Source organism: Betta splendens, chromosome 13, assembly GCF_900634795.4.
Source record: "Betta splendens chromosome 13, fBetSpl5.4, whole genome shotgun sequence".
NCBI classification, from domain to species: Eukaryota; Metazoa; Chordata; class Actinopteri; order Anabantiformes; family Osphronemidae; genus Betta; species Betta splendens.
The window spans coordinates 19,066,067-19,081,468 of record NC_040893.2 but is presented as its reverse complement, the minus strand read 5'-3'; the positions used below and the strand labels follow the sequence as shown (position 1 = coordinate 19,081,468).

General features: G+C 51.2%; 2 protein-coding genes across 2 annotated transcripts; one reads left to right on the top strand and one right to left on the bottom strand.

Annotated features, from left to right (window-relative positions):
- Positions 1-236: 236 nt before the first annotated feature.
- Positions 237-2,017, bottom strand: opa3 (outer mitochondrial membrane lipid metabolism regulator OPA3). Its single transcript, XM_029172393.3, has 2 exons — positions 1,817-2,017; positions 237-1,164 (listed from the first exon to the last, which is right to left on the bottom strand). Exons 1-2 carry the CDS (start codon positions 1,956-1,958, stop codon positions 836-838), a joined length of 471 nt encoding a protein of 156 aa, XP_029028226.1. The 5' UTR covers positions 1,959-2,017; the 3' UTR covers positions 237-835.
- A 553-nt stretch (positions 2,018-2,570) lies between these two features.
- On the top strand, positions 2,571-12,164 carry ppp1r13l (protein phosphatase 1, regulatory subunit 13 like). Its single transcript, XM_029172068.3, has 13 exons — positions 2,571-2,757; positions 6,541-6,601; positions 6,680-6,801; positions 6,896-7,451; positions 7,771-7,866; positions 8,049-8,137; positions 8,380-8,743; positions 9,677-10,140; positions 10,304-10,441; positions 10,770-10,903; positions 10,976-11,142; positions 11,280-11,473; positions 11,547-12,164. Exons 2-13 carry the CDS (start codon positions 6,565-6,567, stop codon positions 11,580-11,582), a joined length of 2,397 nt encoding a protein of 798 aa, XP_029027901.1. The 5' UTR covers positions 2,571-2,757; positions 6,541-6,564; the 3' UTR covers positions 11,583-12,164.
- Positions 12,165-15,402: the final 3,238 nt, after the last annotated feature.

Below are 15,402 nucleotides of genomic sequence, written 5' to 3'. Positions count from 1 at the left end.
ACAAATATTTTTCGTGAAATGATCTTTATTATTGACGTGCATGTACCCACTAAACAAAGCGTTTGTTTATACTACAAAACTGTCTTAGTATAAAAGCAAATAATTTATTAATATAATTTAACTACTGAAAACAGAACAAATTAGGAAGTGCTGTATTTTTACAGAGAGGCATGCTGGGTAGTGTAGTGTTAAAACGGATTACGTCGCATATAATGATCCTAATTTATAACGTGACAAGCAGTCAAGCCAGCATTTATTTACCTTTTTACACTTAGCATCACATCTGAAATGTATATGAATCAAAACAGGGATTCATAACATATATGCAACATGGCATGTCTATGAAAGGTTACAGGTACACTGGAAAAACCCACTGCTGTGGTTTGATGTGTATGGTTTTGTCATCGGTAATACTTTAAGTGCACTGAATGGAATTATACAGTCAGTCACAATTTCAATAAAAGAAAGATCTGAGAATTGAAAGAAAAAGTATAATGTTTATCTTTCTATATCAATCCCATTCCAATGTCCTGTAAAGTCACCATTGTCTTTCAATTGAAACCTTACTGTGTACATAAACTATCACAATGAACAAGCAAGATCAAAAATAGACATTCACTATGAATATCATAGCAATCACCCTTTACAAGTAGTGGCTCAAACCTTGAGCTTATGATCACACCCAAAGTTAACAGTGTATAGTCCACCCACTCTGGGTACAGGACTGGGTGTGAGGCAGGTCATCAATTGTACATATGGAATTACCGTGTCAGTGCACTTGTTCCACACACAGAGCAAGAGACTGCGTCATCCCAAGTAGCAAAGACAAATGTTATCACTTTTTGGTAGGAACTGAGTAGTAAAGCAGTTGTCTATTGATTTCTCTTAGCTGAGCATCTAAAGTCTCTGTGGTTAATGTTAGTTCTGCTACTGATGTCTGTAGGCTTGCAATGCTCTCATTCAGCTCCTCCTCTTTGCGACGGGCATTTGTGGATTGCCTGCTGTACTCAAGCACCATACATCCACCACCAACAAGGAAAATGACTGCCTCCCCAAGCAGCTCTGCACCCAGCTCTGCAGCGGCTTCCTCATTCAGTGGCTTGATGGTGGAACCGCGAAAACCCATGATCCGCATCTTTGTTCTCATCTCAATCCAGTGGTAAACTGCAAGGAGAAACCGTTAATTAAAACAAGGACATGACATTTAGGCATTTAATAAATCTTGCCCCCATCTAAGTTCTAAACATGTGCAACAAAGCATTCACATTCAAAGTGGAAGAATGCAGTGGGAATATAATCTATTTTAGAATTTATGAGACAAAGATGTGAGCTTATAACACAATAAAGTCAATAATATCTAACAAATGAGAAATGCAATGTTCCATAAATGTCAGCTTGCTCCTATAACGAAGAAATTCAGTCAACGCACCCTAGCACAAGCTATTCCATGCCTGCCATTTTGTCAGTATAAGAACTATCTCCTTCATCAAAACAACTAAAGACAGAGACGCAACTGTTTGAATCAATTCGAACCATACTCAGGGGTGACAGGGCTGTAAGGAAAACGTTCAAACATGCAGTTCCCTTATAGCAAAGCGAATATTCCTCCATCATGTTCAATGACAGACAGAAGCCGCCCTCTTTAAGCATTCCTGACTGCTATTGGCTAAAAAGATGACTCACCAAACCTGATTGGTTTTGCGACTTTGATCGGAGTGATTTCATTGGTTGGAGTAACCTTCCAGTTCTAGCCATCGTCCGAGTGTTTGACACTACAAACTAGGGGTCATTAGCAGCCGCTAGCTCCGTTACTCACGTTGTGCCGGCGGGAGACAGATGTAATTCTTGAAGAACTCGCTTCGCCGGGCCCCCGCTTTTATCCGGTTCGCTACAGGCTTGCTCAGCTGTCTCACGCCGAGGTAGAGGAGCTTGGCTATGGGAAAAGCACCGACAACCATCTTGGCGGAAACGCTTACACTTTCGGGGGGCGGAGCACGTATAGTACGCAATGACGTTTAATGATTGACAGTTATTCTCCGCCCATACGCCAAAAAAGGAAAAGAAAGGAAGGCCCTTCTTATCCATTTGAACTTGGACGTAAGCGATATTCACTTGGCAGTGCTCCACCCTTTTTTACAATCACTGATGATCAGTGATTTTAAATTATATGTTATCTCACATTTATAACACAGCAGCAGCAACTAAGTTTGGAAAAACAGCTCTAACTGGTATATAAATCAGTGTTTCCCCAAAACCAGTTCTAACACCCACAGAAATGACCAAACAGTTTAGTCACCACAATTGTTAATGCAAACTGCATTTATTCACACCCTTATTGGGATCTAATTCTAAGATAAATGTTTTATTACGTTTTTATCATGAGTGCATTTATTGTTTATTTTCTATTGGTTTAGTGGGTCGTGATCGTATGCTGCACTTGACTAAGACAACGATTCAACATGCAGTATTCAACCGTAAATAGCAATTAAACGTCTCAAACGTCTTAATCGCGATGGCATAATTCACCTGCGCCAGCTGTGGCCCGACACCTGGCTCGGGTTACAGCAGATGATGGAGCCAAAGGGGCTGGACCGAGTCGAAATAACTCCGCTCCGTGCGCAGCTATGACCAAATGTCTGGAGCTGCTGCCACAAAGGAGAAACACAGAGCGCGGAGCTCGACTTCAGGAATCCAACTTTCCTCAGGACGCGTCGTTCCTCGAGGAAACACAGAGCAGCGCAGAGTTTCTTATTTGAGGTGAGGAACTTTTCACTCCGCTTTGGAGCGCGCTCTGCTCGGAAAACGCCGCGTGAGCAGCAGATTTACTTTGCGATCAGCGTTTTTCACGCCTGTGTTGTAGCCTGCGATCACGTGTCGACGCCGGAGGCCGTTACAGCGAACTATGAAAAGGCAGATTTTTATTCCGAGGGGCTCTCGAAGTGGCTTCCTCGTTCATTGTGAGGGGTCTCGCAGGCGAAGGAGGCGCTTGTTGTAATGGGAATCAGATGTTGTTGCCGCTGGCTGGAGCGCCTCACGGTCTGCAGCAGAGCTGGGGGTTCCGCCACCAGCTGCTGCACGCAGACGGACGTGCAGGCTGCACCGGGCTCAACTACAGGCAAATGCTGCACACACCGACTCCAGTGCAGAGAGACGGGGTCTGCACCTGGGCTATGGTTAGGAATCAGCTGTGTCAGTTACCTGCTCAATAAAGAGAGAGGAGCTTCCGGGCGTTTGGTGGCATTTCTCCAGCTAGTGAGCTGTGAACTAGTCATTGAGTCAAAACCAGCTGGGCTGCATAGTGTCCTGCACTTGCTGCAACCTGTGAGCGTTACTGTGGAACACCTGTAATTATGCTGTCTGTTAACTCATAAACAAACCACGCACACAGCCCGGTGGACCTGGTGGCACCTTCTGGTTCTGACCCAGCTGCGGTCTTTGCGCCTCAGCACGAGCAGGACGCACTGGGGCCATTTATTGGACAGTGACATGACAGAAATGCCTGCAATGTTGTGCAGCACCGAGAGATTCCTGAGTCGCATGTGAGAGGTTTGAAGGTTTACGCTGAATCTCTCATTCCCAGTGTTTATTGGACAGTTGTAATTGTTTACAAATGTTGGTTCTGTGAGAAATCTGTGCCCCAAAACCAACCAAACAAACCAACATTACCTGGATAGTTTGTACATATGTCAGAAGGTAATAATAGCACCTTGATGTTGATCAGAACATTTGCTATTATAGATTATTTCATCTAATAGAGAAAATACTAATCAGGTTAATGAAAATAGGCAAACATTGGTGCTGTCTTTAAAACAGATCCAGCAGATGCAGAGATCGGCCATGACAATGAAACCAACGGGTGCATTCAAGGTTGTGGCTGATCTGTGTGTTTGGTATTTGAACATGACTAAAGAAATTTATATCTAGGCGGTTCTTGCACTTGAATGTTGACTTTATGCAACACCAGCCCTGGTAGAAGGCCGGACCCGTCCTGAGGCAGAAGGGGAATGAATGCAGCTTCACTTATGGATCAGCTGACGTCATGTCAGGAACCTTATTTCAGTACATGCTAATTATATTATACGCACATACTTTCTACATAAGCTGAGCGTTATCCTCACATCTGAGTTGAGCAACCTTTGCTTTGACAGTGACCGTTACTGTCATGAACACCATGTACTCTGTGTGTGTGTACAGGCTTGTTTGTCTGTTAGGTAAAAAGCTTTAGGGATTAATTAGGTCGGAGGTTCAGCTATAGGCAAGATAAAAAGCTGGGGTTTGGGTGGAGGTGTTGCATCTGATTAAGCAGGTAGTAGGATTACATTGGTCTTAACCGCTCACTGAGCTGAGGAAGTCAAGCGACGTATTGCGTAGTGGCAGTTTGCTCATGGTTATGACAAAGACAGCGTCGGGTGGATCTGAATAAATCTCTAGTTTGTGACGGACAATGAAAATTAAAAGCTTCCCCTGATGTTCTTGATGTTTCGCCAACAGTGACATGTGTCACAGCGACTGAATTCCTCCCACCTGTTTTTGCTCAATAAGACTTGGCCTTAATCTCGCGTCTGTATCCAGAAATGCCACCAGAGCATTTCAAATGACTCCATTCACTTAAAATAACAGTGAGCCAGAGTAAACATTTTGCTTTACTTTGTTGTTCTTAGAGGTGAACTCCTGTCAATAAAACGCTTTAGTGTGACTTTACATCAGTAATATTATGACTTTAACAATCAATTTAGATTTGAATCCTGGGGTTTATCAATTAGTACTGTCACTATTTAACAGACCAAGAACTACAGCTATGGGGATCAACACCTGTGGGGCATGAGGTAGTCTGTGGTGTCTGCACGATGACCTAGATCCTGATCAGAGCTCCGTGAACCAGAACACAGCAAATGTGTAGCTGTGCTAAAGGACTTGTTGTCACATACACATTCAACATTTTGCCAAGTGTGACCGGAGACCAGGTCCGAAGGGCCTGGAGGAAGGATGTGAAGGGAGGGCCGAGAATTTAAAACACAAGAGGGGCAGGAAATGAGGATTCCTGGTTGGAAATGAGGAGTTCAACCGAAACCAGAGAATCAGAGTCGTGAATTGTTTGAGGAGAATAAAAGCAGTGGGAAAAGAGGGAGGGACTGCTTGAAGTTCTGGTCAGACACACCCTGGTGTTCAGTTCTGCAGCACTAATGATTATTGTCGTCAGTCCTGAAATCTGCTTCCCACAGGACCTCAACAGCATAGTGAGCTGGCACTTTTAAACAAGTCCTACCATTAGTCCAAACTCTCATCTCTCATCACGCTGGAGAAAGCAAACAGCTGAACCGCATGTTAAAGTGGTGGGAGCAGCTGATAGGAAGGGGCGTTTATGTGCGGGTTTCCAGCCAAAGCCTTATCGTAGGAGGGGGTCAGTGGTGCAATAGAGGTCATCACCCTTTATTACTTAGTCCTGCTGTAATCTGCAGATGAAGAAGGTTTCATAGAATGTTTCTATTTGACCAACTCTAAGTTACACTGTTGAGTTCAGTCTAATCCATTTAAACAATAGCATCAATGCCCAGAAGTATGGAAACAAGAGAGGAAGTCTAAGTTGACACAACAAGCTGTCAGGATTAAAAACATCCAGATTAGCTCCTGTCACCGTGCAGAGCTATGTAAACGTGCCTATGCGCCCTGGGGCTTTTAATGTGTTTTCTTAAAGTAAAGTGAAGATAAGAGTGAATCTCCAACAGACTCCATAAAGTAAGAGGCCCACAGGGTTAAGGGACGGGGGGTAAAGGCAGGCAGGACAGGACCCAGGGCCACTTCCAACTGACCTTTGTCAGCCTAGAGATAAGAATGCCAGGCTGAGTGTGTCACCGATGCCTCACAGGGAGGAGCTGCGTGGAATGCGAGTGTGTCACCGGCCGACTGAGGCGCGACGAGCCCCTGTTTGTCTGTGTTACTGTGTTCACTTTCTGTCTGTGTAAACACACTCGCACGGTCACAGTCAGATTATAAGTGAACTGAACTGAATGCTCTCTGTTGGTGTTTCAGAGCTTTTAAAAGCAAATATTAAGGCCAGGTAATAATAATAACACAACAGGAGTGTTGGTGTGATTTGTCATCCACTTGACACCTGTTTGTCTGTAACAGTCTGTTCACATGTGATGTTAGCACCAACACCTGGAAGTCAGAATGTAGGACAGACCGGCTTTTAAAACATGCCTCAAGGCGACTGGAGGCCACTTGACAGTGTGTCACATTAATCATTTCCAATGTGTCTGTGTAAAGTTTGCTTGAAGCCCAGGATGAGGACAGTGCGGCTTGTTCAGACACATGAGGCGTTCAGGTGACGTGTCCACAGATTGTTGGCTCCGTGTCAGAGCGCCCGAGGAGGAGGAGGAGAGAGAGAGGGTAATAACTGCTCGGTGCTTCTATGAAAGAATGAGAGCAGCCACAGGGCAGGTAGCAGGGCCTGTTCATGCAACTCTCACACACACACACACACACACACACACACACACACACACACACTGTGACCCTGCTGCTGTTGTTCCTTTTCAGGTGCAGCGAGCTGCGGCCTCAGCCATGAGTTCTCAGACCAGCTTCAGCAGCAACATGCTGTGTGAGTGTCTCCCCGACTCCGACCCCGTGTGTGTCCGTCTGTGGAGCCTTCTACTAAGTGTCTGTGCTTGATTTTCAGTCCAGACCATAAACGATGACCTGAACGCATCGCTGGCGACGGCCGACGAGTTGTCCAGAGAGTTTAACTCCCTGTTCAAGGAGGTCGCCTCCAACAACAACAGCCCCAAGCCGGCGCCTCAGGTGTGACCCGACCCGCGGCCCGCTTCACGCCGTCCCGCCTGCAAATATGATGTAGTGCTGGCAGAATTCATCCGCGTTGTTGTGTTTCCTGCAGACCAGCGTCGTGATCACCCGGGAGCTGCCTGCGTCTCCCAGCGTGTCCGGCTCCTCCTTCACCACGGGGGACACGCGCGGCAGCAGCAACGGCAGCTCCGGCGCCGCGCCGTTCTCCCCCGGCTCCGCCCCCTTCCGCTCCCTGGACTCCAGTCTGTCCCCCGTCTTCCCCACCAGCCCCCTCCCATCCCCCATGAGCCGCAAGGAGACGTCGTCGCTGCTCCCTCGGGCCGGGTCGGACTGCTTCCCGTTCGGCCCGCCGAGCCCCAGGCAGTCGCCCCACACCGCGCGGCGCCACCCCCCCCCTCACTATGACAGAAGCCCCCACGGATCGGCCGGATACATGGACAGGAGCCCGTCCCCCAGCTTCTTTGAGCCGCAAACCCGCCCGGCCCCGCTCTACGCCCCCACCTCCTCCTCCTCCAAGCTGCTGGGCCCGTACGACAGCCTCCAGATGGGCCGCCGGTCGCCCCGGCCGGAGAGGAGCCCCTCTCCCCTGTCCTTCAACCCCCCGGGCTCCAGCACCGGCCCCCGAAATGTTGGATTCAGGCCTCCTGGTAAGTGGCTGCAGTGATTGAAGCCTTCAGCTGAGACCAATGTAGCACAATGTACTTAAATAACCCAGTTACTGTAAACAAGCATGAGGAACGTGATGATGTCATAGTGACAGAGGATGCTTCTGCAAAATGTCAGAGCAGAAAGTGAGAGGGAGGAAAAGAAAATGCAGCCGCGTTCTGGGAAATTTTACTGAAGAAAAACTCCCCCAGCTGAAAAAACCTAAAAAACTGGTGCTGGTTTAATGTGTTTATAAAGAAAGCATTGCATCAGCTGTGGACTTTTTTCCTCTGACTCAATCTGACTCCGTTTCGACATCAGATGAGGGTGTGCAGCAGCGGCACAAGCCAGCGAGCGCGTGGAATGAGACGGATCTGGACGTGTCCTACGAGAGGAAGCCGCACCACACCTATGACAGTTGGTCTATTTCTGTTACTTGCTGTTCTGTCTTCTGTGTGTGAATGATGGAAAAAATCATTCACATAAAAACCAGTGCGTGTGCTGGATGAGGTAACGCGCCTGATGACCCCTGCGTGACCCCTGCGTGACCCCTGCATGACCCCTGCGTGACCCCTGCGTTCTGAACCCTTCTGTTGCAGAGAGCGAGTGGCTGCGGATGAGCGTCCCGAGCAGCAGCTGGAGAGAGTCCAACCTGGACGGGCCTCTGCCCGCCCCCATCCCCAAAAAGGTGGGTGGTGCTAAGAGCAGGCCCTCACGCTCCTGGTTGTACCCTGATGAACGCCCAGTGGGAGTCAGCGTGTGTCATCTGTCGCCGTTAGTGATTCAACCTGGTCATGTTTTCTTGTCGTGATGACTGCACTGGTCGCCTTTTTGCTAATCTCAGCAATTAGACGGATCCATAAAATGAGTTCAGAACTAATAACTGTTTCACATTACACCATTGAGGATGTGACCTGTTTTTCTTGCCAGGACCCTCGCTCCCAGTCTTACCAGTTTGCCCAGGGTTCCCTTCCCCGTAACGCCCGGATCTCGGTACCTCCAGACGTCCCGGCCCTCGGCCCCCCCTCCTACCACCCTCAGCCCATCATCTCCCGCATTTCCATTCCTCCAACGTCCTCCCAGTCCCGTCAGCACAGACCGATCCCTCTGTCCGTCATCCTGCGCCTCCAGAATCCGTACTGGGGAGTGATGCAAACCCAGCCCTCCAGATTCCCAGGGGGAGAAGTGGACAAGGCGCTTTACCAGCTGGCTGTGCCCGTGCTGCCCCCGCCTCTGCCTCAGCCTCAGCAGCAGCAGCCTCCTGAGCTGAGACAGCCGGCCGTGTACAGTGATGGTACAACACGCACGCACGCACGCACACACAGGTCCTACACACACACACGCACGTACGCACACACACACACACACGCATGCATGCACGCACACACACACAAACACACACGCATGCACACACGCACGCACGCACGCACGCACGCACGCACACACAGGTCCTACACACACACACGCACACGCACGTACGCACGCACGCACGCACGCACGCACGCACGCACGCACGCACGCACAGGTCCTACACACACACACACACACGCATGCATGCACGCACACACACACAAACACACACGCACACACACACGCATTCATGCACACACACACACACGCATGCATGCACATACACACACACGCACACACACACAGACACACACACACACACGCACGTACGCACACACACACACACGTACGCGTACACACACACACAAACACACACGCATGCACACACACACACACGCACGCACACACAGGTCCTACACACACACACGCACACACACACGCACGTACGCACACACACACACACACACACACACACACACACACGCATGCATGCACGCACACACACACAAACACACACGCATGCACACACGCACGCACGCACACACAGGTCCTACACACACACGCATGCATGCACATACACACACACACGCACGCACACACACACAGACACACACACACACGCACGTACGCACACACACACACACACGTACGCGTACACACACACACAAACACACACGCATTCACACACACACACACACGCATGCACGTACGCACACACTACATAAACACACACACACGCATGCATGCACGCACACGCCACACTCATGCACACACGCACACACACACACACACACACACACACACACACACACACACACACACACACACACACACACACACACACGCTCGTTTATCACGGTGCTCTGTCCGTCTTTAGTGCTGAGCCCGGGGGATATCGATGCAGAGCTGGAGCGCCTGGACTACGTTGGGCAGATCCCAGTGATCACGGAGGATCCCAGCGTTCCGGAGGGTGGTGGGGAGATCCAGCCTCCTGCTCCCCGACCCCTCAGCCCGACGCGGCTGCAGCCGGTGGTGGCCCCCGAAGCTCAGGCCCAGCAGATTCCTGACCTGGAGGAGCTGCTGCGCATCCGGGCAGAAATCCCCCGCGCCCTGAAGAGGCGCGGCTCCGTGGACCAGTCCCAGCCCCTGAAGAAGACCTCGCTCTCCCAGTCCAACCACTACAAAAGCCTCATGAACAAGCTGTTCCGCCGCAGCGGCCGCCAGTCGAAGGGCGAGCCGGACGTGGAGACCAGCAGCTCGTCAGATGGAGAGGACGGCGCCGCGTCGCCCGTGAATCCACCTGCACCCAGAACATCCGCACAGATTCCCACTGACTTCAGAGTGAGTTGGCTGCAATGGAGTCTTTAAAGAAATAACACCTTGACTGTGTGATGTGCGACTGCTCTGCCTCCGAATTCTGAGCAGATCTGTGGAAACAGCATTTCCACATAAACGCTGACAGACGTTTTCCTTCAGGCCGTTAAGCTTCCTGTTTGTCCCTCAGAGCTACAATTCCATTCTGCGGCGTTCCAATAAGGAGCGGAAAAGTTCTGGGAATCGAGCTCGGCTCAGTCCACTAGTCCTGCTGCTGGACGGGTCGCTGGTCGGAGAACTGGAGACGGTGCAGAGGGCCCTGCAGGAGGTGTGTGTGTGTGTGTGTGTGTGTGTGTGTGTGTGTGTGTGTGTGTGTGTGTGTGTGTGTGTGTGTGTGTGTGCGTGCGTGCGTGCGTGCGTGCGTGCGTGCGTGAGTGCGTGCGTGTGCGTGCGCGTGTGTGTGCGTGCGTGTGCGTGCGCGTGTGTGTGCGCGCGTGTGTGTGTGCGTGCGTCCTGTATTCTTAGTTATTCACAGTTCTTCTGAACTGCGACTGAACTCAAACATGTCCTATATGAGATGCTGAGTGTTGCATTCTGGGCCTCGGTGCCTTTATGTCGCTGACGTGACTCATGCATCGGTTCCGTGTTGTTGACAGATGGTCGACCCCAGTCAAGCCAACGACGAAGGCATCACCGCCCTGCACAACGCCGTGTGCGGGGGCCACTACAACGTGGTGGACCTGCTGGTCCGCAGCGGCGCCAGCGTCAGCGCAGCCGACAGCCACGGCTGGTAACGCCCCCCCCCCCCCATGCAGCCCCCGCTGAGCCCTGGGCCCCTCTGATCTCCCTGCCTTTCCCCCAGGACCCCGCTGCACTGCGCCGCCTCCTGCAACGACCGGGCGCTGTGTGAGTTCCTGGTGAGGAACGGAGCGGCCGTCATGGCCATCACGGAGAGCGACAGCGCCACCGCCGCCCAGAAGTGCGACCCCTACGCCGTGGGCTTTGAGGAGTGTGAGGGCTTTCTGAGGGGTGAGGCCACCGCTCGCACACAACACCCCCGACACTGACCGTAAACCCCAGCAGAATGGGTCACACCTCCGCCCGCTGCCCCCCGCGCTGAGCGGAGCCCCCGCCGCCTCCCACAGCTGTGTTTCCGTCTCCGTCAGGTGTGGAGGAGGCCATGGGGGTGGAGAACAGCGGGGTGCTGTACGCGCTGTGGAGCTACCCGGCCCAGGCGCCCGACGAGCTGAGCTTCAAGGAGGGAGACATGGTGACCATCCTGCAGAAGCCCGAGGGCTCGGACTGGTGGTGGGCGTCGCTCTGCGGCCGCGAGGGGCTCGTTCCCAGCAACTACTTTGGGGTGAGAGGCCGGATCCCGCGGAACCGCTCCAACGCCAGTGCGTGAACTCTAACGCTGGTTCTGCTCTTTTCAGCTTTTCCCAAAGGTCCGGCCGAAGTCTTTGTGCTGAGAAGCCGGTTCTGCAGAGGAGAACTGGACGCTGTAGCGCTGAGCCGTGGGCTCTGCTGTCCCTCGTTCGCTCCGGCCTCCGGCCCGTTACTGACTGGACCTCAGCCCACTCTGCCACAAGGTCTCTTCAGCTGCAGGAAACCCTGCTGTCAGAAAAGAGGGACCGTCGGAGAAGCTCCCACTCTGTCTGTGAAGGAGAGAGCTCACGAGTGGATGCGGAGCTTTCCTGATTATTCCTGACAAGCTTGTTTGTACAAATCATAAGAGTTTCTGTCTCCATGGCTACTGGAATATACTAATAATAGCCTCAACTGACCACGTTATGTTTCCAGTGTGGCTGCAGACTTTCCACAGTATTTCCTGCTGGTTTCTTCCTGGTGTTTTACTTTTACACAGCGTTGGGCTGGTGTTCGTTCATGCTGCCTCTGTAAATGAATCTGAATAACGTTTTCTTCTGGTTGTTTAGTGTCTTTTCTTATTAATATCTCACAGTGTATTTGATACCAGGGCCTGCTGTCCACTTCTAACTGTAAAGACCCACAGTGACCTTGTGTCCACAAATTTAATAAAGAAATGAATCACGTTTTTGAGTTCCTCGCTTCCCTTATGGTGAATTCTGTTGTTGACCAGCAGGTGGCGCTGTAGAACCATGTGCAGTCGGGACCAGCACAGAAATCTGTTTCCATGTGAACCGAAGCCTGCAAAACATGGTTCATCACAGCTGTTTGCGTTTGCAGTGTTTATTGCTTATTCTCAGTTAAACTGGTGACACTGGGATCGGGTGCATCCGTGTGCTGGGGGTTTTGAGGGCGGGACTGGGAGGCTCAAAGAAGAGTGGGAGAAATGAGAAGTTTTCAGTGAGTGCGTGCAGACATAGAACAGATGTGGGTCAAGCGACTGAACCGATGCGCTTCAGTACAATAGCGTAATTACTAAAATCTACACATGCTTGAAAAGCGTCCGAGTGCCCGTTCTGCTGTAACGGAGCTCCTCCTCGTCAGAAGCTCAACCGTGAGGTGATAAATGTTCTTTAGTCTCTGGTGGAAGAGAGAGAGACTGCGTGAGAGCTCTGCAGATCAGACTGAGGATGATGATGGAGCATTGTTGCTTTTTCATCATAGCCTTTTTCGCATGTTCGGTGGAAGTAATTTCTGGTTCAATCATTTTAATCAGTGATTCTCAACCCTGAGGTCACAAAACAAATCTGGACGGGTCACAAGGTGATTAAAGGGACAAGAAGAGGAACAAATTCCAACAATGTGTTTTGTTGACTTTCACTGTTTAGGAGCTCATATTCATACCATTATTACATAAGACCACGCTCAGCACATCCAGCTCGTTGGGAAGGCTTCCTAACGAGGCTCTGCTGCATTGGCGTGGGTTCTGACCCGTGCTCACACCAGCAGCAGCTCAGGAAGGAGCGAATCTGCAGCTCGAGGCCGTTTGTGCTGAGCCGTGGTTCTGCTCAAGCAGAACTCATGTGATGCCCCATTAAAAGCTCATTACAGCGAACAGCTACTGACGTGCCCTGCTGAGGGGGGCCGTTGTCCCGTCTTATTTTTAGCTCATTATCCACCTCGCTGCTTCCTCCCACACAGTGGTTTCAGATGCGAGGACCATTAGAGTCGGACCGGAGCCGGGCCCTCGGCTGAAAGACTGGCTCTTCCAGCGCGAGGCCCAGGGAGGCTGAGGCAGGAGGCGAGCTCCCGGCTCCGCTCCGTCTCCACTGATGGGATTCCTGCCAGAGGACCACGATGATCCGAAACCCACTCGGCCGCGTCAGATGTGCTTCACTGACAGGCAGTCGAGATCATCGGAACCACGGCCCACAATGAGCAGCATTAAAGGAGAGGTTAAATAATCAACCCAACGCTGGCGAAGCGGCTTTGTGGCTTTTTGTGAGCAGACGGATCAGTGAGACCGAGGTCTGAACCCGGGGCGGACGGGCTGGACCGGACCCCGGGCAGACCCGGGCCTGGACCGGACCCCGGGCAGACCCGGGCCTGGACCCTGTGCCGTGCGTCTGCCTCGTCCGTGCGTGAGCTCGTGCAGTGATGAATAATAGAGCGGCGCTTGTTCCTCTCTCTCTCTCGCTCGCTCTCGCTCTCTGTTAATCAGAACCCGCTCGGCTGCCCTGCTCTCGCTGCCACTCCTCACTTTAATAAATCATTTCCATTTTCAGGATGACAGGTCCGTCAGGGCAGGATAAGCAGGCGCTGGCGTGGTAAACACTGCAGCGCCTGCTTGAATCCAGTCCTATTTTCTTCCCTGTCTTCAGCTGCTCCTCTTTTCGTTCCACGCGTCCTCTGCTCCTCTCTTCCTCCATTCCTCCATTCCTCCATTTCTCCGCTCCTCCATTCCTCCATTCCTCCATTCCCCCGCTCCTCAGTTCCTCCGCTCCTTCATTCCTCCATTCCTCCATTCCTCCATTCCTCCATTCCTCCATTCCTCCATTCCTCCGCTCCTTCATTCCTCCGCTCCTCCGCTCTTTCATTCCTCCGCTCCTCCATTCCTCCCCCTGTGCTCCTCTCCCCTGGGAAACCACTTCACTTAAGCTCTCACTCTGCCAGGGTTCACCCTCGTCTCCTCCTCCTCCTCCTCCTCCTCTCTCTTCTGGGTGTTCTCAGCTTCTCAGAGTCTTTTACAGACAAAGTGCGTGAGCAGCAATTATTCTTAATCTGGCTCCATTAACTAACCCCCCCCCCCCCCCCCCCCCCCCCACACACACACACACACACACACACACACATCGCACATCCTTGGCAGCAGAGTAATCACTTTAGCTGCCAAAAACCCTGAAACGCCGTCCCATCCTCCACCGCATCCTCTCTGTATTTCCTCTTTCATCCTCCTGTCCCACATTTGGTCCATTTGCAACATATGACTCAGCTTCACCTTCATTAACGCTTCCCGTCTCACTTAAGCGTTTATTTCATGATTTGCAATCTCATTATATCATCAGCATTAGTCCAAAGTGCCTTGTGTGCGTGAGTTTTTTCCTGCTGTCTGATGTGATTAGTGGCTGCTCCTCCGTCCTTTCAAACGTTCATAACGAGGTGATGTTTCACTTCATTGTGTGGTTAATGAAAACGGGACGAGGAGCAGATTCGCTGCATCCACGGAAAATCTAGCAGGTAAAAAAGCGTGAGGAGCGAGCGGATAATAGACTGTCAGCTGTGATTGTTCAGCGGAGTGACCTCTGGGAACCAGAGCTCCGTCCTCGGGCCTCGCAGAGAGTCGCATGGTGAGCTTTTCCCACAGCTCAGCTCACAGCGTCCGCACGCTTCCTCCGCGGTCTGATTGGCCACGAGTGTGTGTTCTGCATCTCGAGGTCGTGCATGCGGCGTTTCACTGAAGAACACCGCAGTCCAAATTACGCTGGGACTCGGGGAAAAGCCGTGGATCAGTACGCTTCACAGCCTGGGATGAGATCCAGAGTTCCAGTCTGAGTCGGGCCAAATGTGGCCTGGCTGAAAAAAGTTACAAATTAAAAACCTACTTTAAAAACTAGCTGGCTCGAAAAACTGAATTATCTCTTGAGTCTGTGTCAAATTTTGCAGGGAATTTAATGAGCAGACCAACATCTGTGCAATAAAAACAGCTCTGACCAAACCAGTAGTCACATGTTGGATGTCATTTATTTAATGCATGCATGTGCATCAGTCTCCCAGTGTTGGACCTTTTAAAATCCTACAGCGCACACATCATGTTGAAGCTGGTTTCCAGGTCTTTAAAACACTGGATCAAGTGCAACCGTCACCATGAATCTAAACACACGCGTGGGTTGGACTTGGTTCCGTGGACTCTCCTCCTCAGCGCCA